General features: G+C 47.6%; 1 protein-coding gene across 1 annotated transcript; it reads right to left on the bottom strand.

The window, feature by feature from the left end:
• Window positions 1–413: 413 nt before the first annotated feature.
• Window positions 414–1,337, bottom strand: LOC134612352 (putative methyltransferase DDB_G0268948). Its single transcript, XM_063456688.1, has one exon. It carries the CDS (start codon window positions 1,247–1,249, stop codon window positions 581–583), a length of 669 nt encoding a protein of 222 aa, XP_063312758.1. The 5' UTR covers window positions 1,250–1,337; the 3' UTR covers window positions 414–580.
• Window positions 1,338–13,611: the final 12,274 nt, after the last annotated feature.

Raw genomic sequence — 13,611 nt, 5'->3', positions numbered from 1 at the left:
TTTTCAAACAAAGGTCAATATTTTCTTTATTTAAAGATTACATGAACGTATTGTAATGTATTACATATATTTTATTGTAAGTTTTATGACATTAAACATACCTTTTCTATATGCGGTAAACATGAGCGCTTTTACAAAAGCAACAGGGATGTTACCGATGGTTGGTGTCCATAAATGAATTTTTTGAATGTGGCAGTTGAGACAAAAAACAAATATATATGGAGAGTTGGAAATCTTCCTGCTTACGTGTCCTCATTCCTGGCTCTTCCATCGTGTGATGAATATTATCATGTGGCAGAAAATAATGGTATTTATCTGCTAAATGTTCCTTGTTCTGCTGTTGAGCTTTAAATATGTTACAAATTTTGAATACAAGAGGAAAGTGTTGACACATGCTACACTATCTCTTCCCCAGTCCATTATTTCTCCAGACTCATGATGATTTGCAGGCTAGGACACAATAGTGTTTGATATGGACCTTAATGAGGGCTGACTCAGACCCATCTCCTATAATGTCACAAAACCTCTGTTCAAGATGCATCAGGAATCTGATGGCTTCATTTTTATCATGTTTCAGGAATTATTGATACATGTATATAGACTGAAAAAATCCTATTATTTCTTCAACAGACATTTCAAATACAACGGGGATGTCCGTAACCCACTTCTTGTCTTTTAATGGTATAGCATTGAACACTTCTTCATACTGGTGATGCATAATATTGTTGTTTTCGTACTTGAATTCTGATATTTTGTCTAAACACTGCTTCATAACAACATTTAGCGCTGGATCATTATTGCCATCTTGTAATTTAAAAATTGGAACAAAAGCATGAACTGCCAGACAGCCGTTGGGCTTTAAAACTCGAACTGCTTCATGCACAAATTTTTCCACATTGAACCAATGAGCAGCAAGTCCTGCATTTACAAGGTCCACAGATGCATCATCAAGGGGTAAGTTCTCAGCAGCAGCCACCTGGAAAGTTACATTTTCCAAGGAACAGAATTGTTTGGCTTCCTCAAGCTGAGATTCACTGATGTCTACACCGATAACCTTTTTGAACCTTTTTGCTAGAGGCATTGTATATCTCCCAGTACCGCAGCCAACATCGACTGCTGTATCATACGGTTTACTTTTCTTCTCCTTCAAATATGAGAAAATCAGATTCATGACGTCACTGGACACAGGAACCATATACTGCTGGTACACGGATGAGAAGGCCTTGCTTTTAAATAAATGATCAGTCATCCTTAATTCTGGATATTCCTCTTGATGTCTTAAAATCTGTGTGATCTTGGTGGAGGAGTAATTTCCACAAAGCAAGTCTGCTGCTTTATATGTGCAAAATAATATAAGTGGTACAATGATAACACTGCTAAGAACGTGAAGATGCTACACTGTTCAAGCTGTACTATGTCATAACTAATACGACAGGAGTGTGTATAGCATTGCATCTGATGATCAGGCAGTCATTAAATGTCCACATGGTGTATAGCATAACTGGTGAGGGTCACTGAAGGCCGCATGAAGCCCTTATCGCATAACATTAATACGGCTTGCTTAAGGTGAATTAAGGGTGATAATAAGCTTTCCAACTAAAAACAAAACCAAACTGAATGGCTCCACTGGGTTTCTTTGGGAAAGTCCCTCTGCTCCCCGTTGGCAGGTTGTCAGGTGTGCAAGGTTTGCCGGTCGTGTTGTTCCTGTGCCTCCGATCCGTGTGGGGCAGTAGTTGCGTCCAGCTATTGGGGTGGCTCCGGTGTGTGCCACGCTGCCAGCCCCGGGCTCTGTATGAGCCAACCATCTGTGCCCTCGGTTCCGGTTCCATTAAAGGCCGGCAACGGATTTCCCGGTAAGTGTAGTCAGTCCAGGCATTGGGCTGCGGTTGGAGGGGTGACCTCTAGGGCTCAGGACCCAGGAAGGCCGTCGTGGAGACCAGGCCTAAGTTCACGGTGCGGAGGTGAGACAGTAGGGATTCACCGCTTAATCCCCAGGTGAGTATGAAATGCTTTCTGTTGCTGGGGCTGCCTGTGAGTGATGGGTGATTGGCAGAGTCACGCCCGGTGTGGGCCACACCGGGGGGGGGGGGTGTTGCGGAGAGTCAGTTCCCACCAGTGGGGACCGGGATAACCCCCCCGGTCCAAGGGGGGGGAGAATGGGGCCCGTTGGAGGTGTCACAGGGTTTTGGCGGGATAGTCAGGCTTGTCGGCAGGGCAGCGGCCGTCTGCCCTGCGTCTCACCCAAGTAGGCCGCAGGCTCCGAAGTTTTGCACCGCAAGGCCCCAAAACTCCCAATCTCGGAGTCTGCAGTGGCGTCCACCATCTCCTGTGCACACTAATGGATCTCTGCTCACATTTTCCTGTGGTGGGACCAGGGCCGGCCTTAGGCATTTAGACGCCCTGTGCGAAAAATCTTCACAGCGCCCCCCCCCCCCCCCCCCGTCATCCATGTATGCTGTAATGTTTGTGTTGTCTGTGTATGTGATAGTAGGTGTGATGACTGTGTGTGATATGTATGCTATGTGTGATATTTGTAATGGGTGTATTAACAGTGTGTGATATGCGTGTATTGGTTGTATGTGACACACACAGAGTCAGACGGCCATACACACACACACAGGCAGTCATACACACACACACACAAAGGCAGACAGTCTCACACACACACACACAGGCAGACAGTCAGTCATACACACAGACACAGACAGTAATACACACAGACACACACAGAGGCAGTCAGTCATACAGACACACACACAGTCATACACACAGACACACACAGAGGCAGACAGTCATACACACACGCAGACAGTCATACACACAGACACACACAGGCAGACATAGGCGTGCGCAGCCTATTGCATTAGGGTGTGCACCCTAAAGCACAAACACACGCCGCGTGTATATGTATGTGTGAATATATATATATATATATATATATATATATATATATATATATATATTTTTTTTTTTTATTTATACACACACACACACTGCTGTGTGTGTGTGTGTGTGTGCGTGTAAGGGCGCTATGTGTGTGGGTGCTGTATGTGTGCTATATGTGTGTGTAGGTGCTGTGTGTGTGTGCTGTATGTGTGTAGGTGCTGTATGTGTGTGTGTGCGCTGTGTGTGGGTGCTGTATGTGTGTGGGTGCTGTATGTGTGTGGGTGCTGTATGTGTGTGGGTGCTGTATGTGTGTGGGTGCTGTATGTGTGTGGGTGCTGTATGTGTGTGGGTGCTGTATGTGTGTGTGGGTGCTGTATGTGTGTGTGGGTGCTGTATGTGTGTGTGGGTGCTGTATGTGTGTGTGGGTGCTGTATGTGTGTGTGTGGGTGCTGTATGTGTGTGTGTGGGTGCTGTATGTGTGTGTGTGGGTGCTGTATGTGTGTGTGGGTGCTGTATGTGTGTGTGGGTGCTGTATGTGTGTGTGGGTGCTGTATGTGTGTGTGGGTGCTGTATGTGTGTGTGGGTGCTGTGTGTGTGGGTGCTGTATGTGTGTGTGGGTGCTGTGTGTGTGTGTGCTGTGTGTGTGTGGGTGTGTGTGCGTTGGACGTGGGGGTACATGACTCAATATCCCCCCTCCCTTCTTACCTTATGTAGGGAGGGGGGATTCTTGTTCCTGCTGCCTTCCCTGGTGGTCCAGTGGAGGTGAGGTGAGGTGCCGTTTAGTTAATATCCCCCCTCCCTTGTTACCTTATGTAGGGAGGGGGGACCATGCTACCGCCATCCCTGGTGGTCCAGTGGAGAGTGAACTCTACCCTGCGGGGCTAGAGTTCACTCTCGCGAGATTTGAGCGTTGCTGCGGCAATGCTCAAATCTCGCGAGAGGAACCCGGCGGAGCTGCTGGCAAGAGCTCCGCCGGTCCTCTCCTGCCTCCCTCCCTGCCTGTGGGTCGGTGGGGAGGAAGGCTGAGAGCAGAGCCGGCGCTCGGATAGCGCCGTCTCTGCATGAGCCGACAGCGGAGATCCTGAGATCTCCCCTGCCGGTCTCAATACATAGGCGTGCTGCGGGGATTAGGGTGTGCCCAGGCACACCCCGTGCGCACGCCTATGCAGGCAGTCATACACACAGACACACACAGGCAGACAGTCATACACAGACACACAGAGGCAGACAGTCATACACACACACACAGACACACAGAGGCAGACAGTCATACACACACACACACACACACAGACAGTAATACACACACAGAGGCAGACAGTCATACACACACACACACAGACACACAGAGGCAGACAGTCATACACACACACACACAGACAGTAATACACACACAGAGGCAGACAGTCATACACACACACACACACACACACACACAGACAGTAATACACACAGGCAGAGAGTCACACTCACCTGACAATCACAGTTACCTGTGGAGGCAGTGCAGCTCCTGGTGACTGGTGGGGAAGCAGGGACTCCTTCCTGCTTCCCCTGCAGCAGTTTTCCGGCGCTTTTAGCTCCGCCCCCGCCGCACGGTAAGCTCCGCCCCCGCTGCAAATTTAAAAAAAAAAAAAAATTTTTTTTTTTTTTTTTTAAACCCGGCCGGCTGTGCGGCCGCACGGCGCCCCCTGCTCCATGGCGCCCTGTGCGGCCGCACAGCTCGCACACCCCTAAGGCCGGCCCTGGGTGGGACCATGATTTCTGCTGATTTTAGTGTGGATTCATCAGGAGCCTCAGTAGCATGCGACCGGTCAGCATGGCGGTCGGGCCCCGCCCCCTCCAGTCCCTTTTTTATGGGTGAGGTTCTGTGCAGTTTTTATACCCTATAGTTCCCGGTGAATATGTGGGAAATCCATTATGAAAGTGTAGAATCATACACTCCCAGATAGGAAGAATATATTTGATACTTTTATATAATTATACACAGCCAATTTTTACCTATTTTTTTTATATAACCTGCAATAGTCCGTATGAAACTTAAATACTGCAGGTTTGTTGGTCAAATCATTTGTCTCGAAATTGAAATTTAGTTTGGAATCCCCACTCATTTATGTAAGGGTTTGACTTAATATGTAATGGAATGTTAATACCCGAAGATTAAAATAAATTTGTATATTTAAATAACTGTCTAAACTTCGTACATTCTTTGAAATCTTTTACATCCATAACCTTGTGGTTTTGAAAACATTTACCCTGTATTTAGGAATATTAACCCCTTAACGACGAGTGACGGACAAGGTCCGTCACTCAGGGGAATGCGTTAATGACGAGTGACGGACCTCGTCCGTCACCCGTTAAAATTAACCCCAGATCGCCGCAATCGCGGCGATCGTGGGGTTAATGGTGCTCCGGTCTGCCTCTGCATTAGAGGCAGACCGGGAGCACCGGATCGGGCTGTTAGAGTACATGTGCCCGCTCTGACAGCATGTCTGAGCGGGCACATGTGCTCTCTATACTCACCTCCGCCTCCCTGCACTTCCTGGTTCTGTGTGAAGTGCAGGGAGACGGATCTTCAGTGATCCTGCCCCCTGGTGGAAAAAAAAATAGTAAAATTAAAATCCCAACCCCCCCTTTAACCCCCCTTTACCCATTTTAATAAAAAATTAACCCCTTCCCTGCCAATTGATCACTGACTACAGTGATCAATTGGCAGGGATTACATTTTACTAAGATCTGATTTTTTTTTAACCCCTGAGGGTTAATTCTTTTTTTTTTTTAACCCTCAGGGGTTCAATTTATTTTATTAAAGCGGCACTGTCATGCCGAACTTACCTTTCCTCAATCTCTTCCTCTTCTCCCCCTCTCTCGGGATCTGTTATTCATTTCTTCCATTCTTCTTTAGTTTTCTTTAAAATCATAAGACAAAGTAGGGACTCTGTCTTATGGAGGATTCCTCCGCTTGACCAGCTCTGACCAGCGGAGGAGCAAAGTGTGCTTCATTTCCGCTGGTCAGAGCAATTTTCCCATGATCCCTAGCTTTCCTCCCAGTTCCCACAATGCTTCCTGTCAGTATTGCCGAAAGTCCTGTCACTTAGACAGAACGCCGGCAAAACTGCCGAATTGCATCCTAACAGAATGAGAAGAGTTTCTCCATTGGTGTTAGGATGCAATTCGGTACTTTGTTCGGATCGGAATTTCATTCAAATGAATGAAACTCCGATCCTATTCATTGCTGTGGCTGCATCTTGCAGCCGCTTAGTAGATAACTCCCTAATTCGCACGGTATCAGGGAGCTATCTACTAAAAGGCTGAAAGACCTGAATTGGTCTTGAAGCCAAATGTACTAATACTAAGTAAAGATTACTTAGTATTAGTAAATAATATGCCCCTACTCGCTATACCGCGAGTAGGGGCATGTCTAGTAAGCAGTGAGCAGCCTGTGGCTGCTCACTGTAGAAAAAAAAAAAAAAAATATTGCCCCCCACCCCTAAATGACGGGTGGGGGCCGTTAAGTAAAATAAGGGAGGGAGACCTATTGTCCCCCCCCCCCCCGGCCCCCACCCCTGAGCGGTGGGTGGGGGCCATAAAGATAATGAGGGGGGGGGACCTACTGTCCTCCCCCCCCGGCCCCCACCCCTGGGCGGCGGGTGGGGGCCATAATGTTAATAAAGGGGGGGGGGGACCTACTGTCCTCCCCCCCGGCCCCCACCCCTGGGCGGCGGGTGGGGGCCATAATAGTAGTAGGGGGGGGACCTACTGTCCTCCCCCCCGGCCCCCACCCCTGGCCGGCGGGTGGGGGCCATAATGTTAATAAAGGGGGGGGGGACCTACTGTCCTCCCCCCCCGGCCCCCACCCCTGGGCGGCGGGTGGGGGCCATAATAGTAGTAGGGGGGGGGGGACCTACTGTCCTCCCCCCCGGCCCCCACCCCTGGCCGGCAGGTGGGGGCCATAATGTTAATAAAGGGGGGGGGGGACCTACTGTCCTCCCCCCCGGCCCCCACCCCTGGGCGGCGGGTGGGGGCCATAATAGTAGTAGGGGGGGGGGACCTACTGTCCTCCCCCCCGGCCCCCACCCCTGGCCGGCGGGTGGGGGCCATAATGGTAATAAGAGGGGGGGGGGACCTACTGTCCTCCCCCCCCGGCCCCCACCCCTGGGCGGCGGGTGGGGCCATAATAGTAGTAGGGGGGGGGACCTACTGTCCTCCCACCCCCGGCCCCCACCCCTGGGCGGCGGGTGGGGGCCATAATAGTAATGGGGGGGGGGGACCTACTCTCCTCCCCCCCCCCAGGCCCCCACCCCTGGGCGGCGGGTGGGGGCCATAATAGTAGTAGGGGGGGGGGGGACCTACTGTCCTCCCCCCCGGCCCCCACCCCTGGCCGGCGGGTGGGGGCCATAATAGTAATGGGGGGGACCTACTGTCCTCCCACCCCCGGCCCCCACCCCTGGGCGGCGGGTGGGGGCCATCATAGTAATAAGGGGGGGGCCTACTGCCCCCCCCCCCGGCCCCCACCCCTGGGCGGCGGGTGGGGGCACTAAGTAAATCCCCCCCCCCCATCAAGGTGACTAGGGGTGCCCAAGCCCCTAGTCACCCACCCCCCACCCAAATAAAAAATGCCCCTACCTACCCCCCTCACCCTAAAAAATAGTGAGGGGGGAATAAAATTGCTAACCTGTAAAGTAAAATTAAACTTACCATTCGACGTCTTCTTTTTTCTAAAATCTTCATTTTTCAGCCCCAAAAAAGGCCAAATAAAAAACCATCATAGCCGTCGAACTAAAAATAAAATAAAAAACCCGAGCGCAAAAAAAAAAAACCCGACGAAAAAGAAAAAACCCGAGCGCACAAAAAAATAATCCATCTTCACCCATGGAGGGCTCCGCGCAGACTGAGCTCCGCAGGGCGGGGCAAGGCTTATAAAGCCTTGCCCCGCCCTGCAATTAGCCTAAGAACACTCTGATTGGTGGGTTTAAGCCAATCAGAGTGCTCTTTGTCATTTTACAAGCGTGGGAAAGTTCTTTGGAATTTTCCCACGCTTGTAAAATGACACAGAGCACTGTGATTGGATGGCTTGAAATCCATCCAATCACAGTGCTCTGTGTCATTTTACAAGCGTGGGAAAATTCTTTGGAACTTTCCCACGCTTGTAAAATGACACAGAGCACTGTGATTGGATGGCTTGAAATCCATCCAATCACAGTGCTCTGTGTCATTTTACAAGCGTGGGAAAATTCTTTGGAACTTTCCCACGCTTGTAAAATGACACAGAGCACTGTGATTGGATGGATTTCAAGCCATCCAATCACAGTGCTCTGTGTCATTTTACAAGCGTGGGAAAATTCTTTGGAACTTTCCCACGCTTGTAAAATGACACAGAGCACTGTGATTGGATGGCTTGAAATCCATCCAATCACAGTGCTCTGTGTCATTTTACAAGCGTGGGAAAGTTCCAAAGAATTTTCCCACGCTTGTAAAATGACACAGAGCACTGTGATTGGATGGATTTCAAGCCATCCAATCACAGTGCTCTGTGTCATTTTACAAGCGTGGGAAAGTTCTTACTTTCCCACGCTTGTAAAATGACACAGAGCACTGTGATTGGATGGATTTCAAGCCATCCAATCACAGTGCTCTGTGTCATTTTACAAGCGTGGGAAAATTCCAAAGAACTTTCCCACGCTTGTAAAATGACAAAGAGCACTCTGATTGGCTTAAACCCACCAATCAGAGTGTTCTTAGGCTAATTGCAGGGCGGGGCAAGGCTTTATAAGCCTTGCCCCGCCCTGCGGAGCTCAGTCTGCGCGGAGCCCTCCATGGGTGAAGATGGATTATTTTTTTTGTGCGCTCGGGTTTTTTCTTTTTCGTCGGGGTTTTTTTTTTTGCGCTCGGGTTTTTTATTTTATTTTTAGTTCGACGGCTATGATGGTTTTTTATTTGGCCTTTTTTGGGGCTGAAAAATGAAGATTTTAGAAAAAAGAAGACGTCGAATGGTAAGTTTAATTTTACTTTACAGGTTAGCAATTTTATTCCCCCCTCACTATTTTTTAGGGTGAGGGGGGTAGGTAGGGGCATTTTTTATTTGGGTGGGGGGTGGGTGACTAGGGGCTTGGGCACCCCTAGTCACCTTGATGGGGGGGGGGGGGGGGGAATTTACTTAGTGCCCCCACCCGCCGCCCAGGGGTGGGGGCGGGGGGAGGACAGTAGGTCCCCCCCCATTATCGTTATGGCCCCCACCCGCCGCCCAGGGGTGGGGGCCGGGGGGGGGGGAGGACAGTAGATCCCCCCCTTATTACTATTATGGCCCCCACCCGCCGCCCAGGGGTGGGGGCCGGGGGGGAGGACAGTAGGTCCCCCCCCCTTGTTACTGTTATGGCCCCCACCCGCCGCCCAGGGGTGGGGGCCGGGGGGAGGACAGTAGGTCCCCCCCCCTTGTTACTGTTATGGCCCCCACCCGCCGCCCAGGGGTGGGGGCCGGGGGGTGGAGGACAGTAGGTGTCCCCCCCCCCTTATTACTATTATGGCCCCCACCCGCCGTCCAGGGGTGGGGGCCGGCGGGGGAGGACAGTAGGTCCCCCCCCCCCTACTACTATTATGGCCCCCACCCGCCGCCCAGGGGTGGGGGCCTGGGGGGGGGAGGACAGTAGTTCCCCCCCCCCCATTACTATTATGGCCCCCACCCGCCGCCCAGGGGTGGGGGCCGGGGGGTGGAGGACAGTAGGTCCCCCCCCCCCCTTATTACTATTATGGCCCCCACCCGCCGCCCAGGGGTGGGGGCTAGGGGGGAGGACAGTAGGTCCCCCCCCCCTTGTTACTGTTATGGCCCCCACCCGCCGCCGGGGGGTGGAGGACAGTAGGTGTCCCCCCCCCCCTTATTACTATTATGGCCCCCACCCGCCGTCCAGGGGTGGGGGCCGGCGGGGGAGGACAGTAGGTCCCCCCCCCCCTACTACTATTATGGCCCCCACCCGCCGCCCAGGGGTGGGGGCCTGGGGGGGGAGGACAGTAGTTCCCCCCCCCCCCCCCCCCCTATTACTATTATGGCCCCCACCCGCCGCCCAGGGGTGGGGGCCGGCGGGGGAGGACAGTAGGTCCCCCGTCCCCCCCTTATTACCCTTTTTTTTTTTTTTTTTTTTACAGTGAGCAGCCACAGGCTGCTCACTGTTTAGTGGACATGCCCCTACTCGCGGTATAGCGAGTAGGGACATTGGGGAGATTTGAATCTCCCTTATGCTATTATGGGGGTCATATTGACCCCCATAGAGTGAGGGGAGGACCTGGGGGGCTAATGAAGTGGTGGGGAGCACTGCTCCCTGCCGCTTCTGTCTTTACATATTGCAAGGAGGGAGCTGCACGCCGGTAGCTCCCTCCTTGTAATAAACCGAACAAACAAACGAACACTGATTCACAGTGTTAGTTTGTTCGTCTGATTTTTTCTATTCATTCATTCGTCTGTCTGATGAATGAATGAATAGATGAAATTCCCGTTCGCATGTCCAGATGTTTCACTGGGCATGTGCGGGAATCTCACAGTCTGTGAGTGTGGGTAGATGACGTGTCCCACAGGGACTTCACCTACCCACACAAAGATGGCGGCGCCCTGAATATAGATCGGGGCAGAAAATAAAGAATAAAAAATAGGTCATCTGGGGGGCTTAGGGGCATTTGGGGATGACTAGGGGGTCGATTGGATGTAGTTGAGGCGGGAGGGGGGTTAAAAAAAAAAAACGGAATTCGGCATGACAGTGCCGCTTTAATTAATTTAAATATTTTAAAATTATAAATTTAGCTAGCTGGGGAGGGTGGAAGTTAGTGGGGAATTGGGGGATTTAGTATTACGCTAACTAGGGGTTAACGTTAAAAAAAGTTTAAAAATAAGCTTTAAAAAGTTAAAAAATTAAGTTAAAAAAAAAGTTTTAATAACATTTAAGTAAAAAATTAAAAAAATAAACCCTTTACCCAGTCCAAATAAAAATTAACCCCTTCCCTGCCAACCGATCACTGCCTACAGTGATCAAAATACAGATCACAGTATTATACTGTTCTAATTTTTTTTTTTAACCCCTGACGATTAACTTTTATTTTTTAACCCTCAGGGGTTAAATTTATTTAATTAACTAATTTAAATATTGTATAATTAAATATTTTGCTAGCTGGGGTGGGTGGGAGTTATGGGAAAATGGGGAATTTACTGTTTGTGCTGCTTACTGCTAGTTAGGGGTTAACGTAAAAAAAAAAGCTTAGAAAAATGTTAAATCTGTAAAAAAAAAAGTTTTACGAAAGTTTAGGAAACTTTAAAAAAATGAATAATCAAAACAAAAGTTTAAAAAATAGTTTTAAAAAGTAAAAAAATACATTTAATAACGCTCATTACCACTACACCTGGTACAAGCTAGCGGAAAAATGATCCCACGCTAAGGTTCAAAATATGCCTTTTGAAATACCCTGGGATGTCTTCTTTAAGAAATGGTATGGCTTTATGGGGTATTTGGTTTATATATCCTGGTAAAATACTCTAAAATGGGATATGGGCACAGCGTAAAAATTTAAAGTTTGAAAAAAAATGGAATGGCTGTGTCCCAAATGTGCCCCTCCGATGTCCACATATACCTAGCAAAGGTACATACGGGGGTATTTTTGTACTCAGCAGACATAGCTGAGCAACATATGAAGTATTATACAGTGGTAGTACACATAAGGTTTGCAAAATACTGTGCAAACTCACTTTGTGTGTCAAAAAGGCAGAAAAAACGCTTATTACCACTACACCTGGTACAAGCTAGCGGAAAAATGATCCCACGCTAAGGTTCAAAATATGCCTTTTGAAATACCCTGGGATGTCTTCTTTAAGAAATGGTATGGCTTTATGGGGTATTTGGATTATATAGCCTGGTAAAATACTCTAAAATGGGACATGGGCACAGCGTAAAAATTCAAAATTTGAAAAAAAAATGGAATGGCTGTGTCCCAAATGTGCCCCTCCGATGTCCACATATACCTGGCAAAGGTACATACGGGGGTATTTTTGTACTCAGCAGACATAGCTGAGCACAATATGAAGTATTATACAGTGGTAGTACACATATGGTTTGCAAAATATACTGTGCAAACTCACTTTGTGTGTCAAAAAGGCAGAAAAAAACGCTTATAACCACTACACCTGGTACACGCTAGCGGAAAAATGATCCCACGCTAAGGTTCAAAATATGCCTTTTGAAATACCCTGGGGTGTCTACTTTAATAAATGGTAGGCCTTTGTGGGGTAGTTTGAATTTAAAACCTGCAAAGATGCTTGGAAATTGCACATAGGCCCGGCGTCAAAATTCAAAGTTCGGTCAAAACTGATATGGCTTGGTCTCTTATATGGCACTGTAGCTTCACAAAATAGTGCCATAGACATAGAATGGGGGTGTCCTTTTACTCAGAAGACTTAGCTGAGCATAATTTGGGGGGTTTGAACTTAGTGGCACACATGAAATATACAAAATGCCCAGCAAAAATGCAATCCGTATGTAAAATATGCACAAAATTATTTTTTACCACATACTTTGGCATGTAATGGTAAAAAAATGGGGGCATGTTAAGGCACAATATGCACCTTATGAGATACCCTGGAGTGTCTACTTTTACAAATGGTAGGCCTTTGTGGGGGTTTTTTTTGAACAGTCAAACTACTATAATACCCCAAATGGAAGCATAGGCTCATTAAATCCGTCTCTCAAAATTCTACTGTGAATACTGAAAAGGACAGGTCTCCTATATGGCACTGTAGCTTCACGAAATAGTGCCAAAGACATACAATGGGGGTACCGTTGTACTCAGCAGAAGTAACTGAACACATAATAAAACTTTGTACAGGAATAGCACACACCAACTTTACAAAATACACATGAGAAGTTCTTTGTTATAAGTTTGTGTGCGAAAACCCCCAAAAAACACAATTTTACTCCAATATTTAGCAGAGGTTGGCGGTAAAATGGCTACGTAGAAAGTGTCAAAACAACCTTAGGTAAATACCCTGTGGTGTCTACTTTATATAAATATATACTTTTGTGTGGCAATTTTGTTTTCTTTTATGGCTATTAGGCTTACAAGACAAACATACCAAATTCTAAAATCGCTCCACATAAAAAGTTTATTTTACTCCTTGTGCTTTGTGACCTGTAACTACCAAAAAAAAACTTAAAATCCCAGACACATTATATATTCTGTAATTCAGAACAACTAAATGAATTTATTTTAAATTACTTTCCTTAACCTGCACTAATTATGTACACATTGCAAAAACTGTAATAAAAACACACAAAAATTCATTTTTTTGCATATTTCTGTATTTTTTTTATAATAAATAAGCATTTATATATATATGTGTTACATCAAATTAAAGCCCTTTCTGTCCTTTAAAAAACGGTATATAATATGTGTCGGTGCAATAAATTAGTAAAATGCAAATTGCAGTTGAACGCAAATAGCAAAAAATGCCGTTGTCATTAAGTGAAAGACAAGCTTCTGAAGCTCTGTCCTTAAGGGGTTAACATAAATTATTACAATAGTATATACACACCCCAATATGCATAAATGGCAGACTATGAATTATAATGCCCTAGTACTCAGTATCTGGTTTAACAAGTGTGTAGATATCTATTGTTTGATATGGTAAACCTGAGAGCTGGGGATAAACAATATTTCTGTTTATTCTTTCTAACATCCCAATTGTGTTATGTAAAG

The sequence above is a fragment of the Pelobates fuscus genome, chromosome 5, assembly GCF_036172605.1.
Source record: "Pelobates fuscus isolate aPelFus1 chromosome 5, aPelFus1.pri, whole genome shotgun sequence".
Taxonomy (NCBI): Eukaryota; Metazoa; Chordata; class Amphibia; order Anura; family Pelobatidae; genus Pelobates; species Pelobates fuscus.
Note: the sequence above shows the minus strand (reverse complement) of the source record. Positions and strands in the feature narration are given on the sequence as shown.

Bases quoted from the DNA above. Each gene is read 5' to 3' on its own strand.
- LOC134612352 (XM_063456688.1), bottom strand. From the start codon at position 1,249: ATGACTGATCATTTATTTAAAAGCAAGGCCTTCTCATCCGTGTACCAG.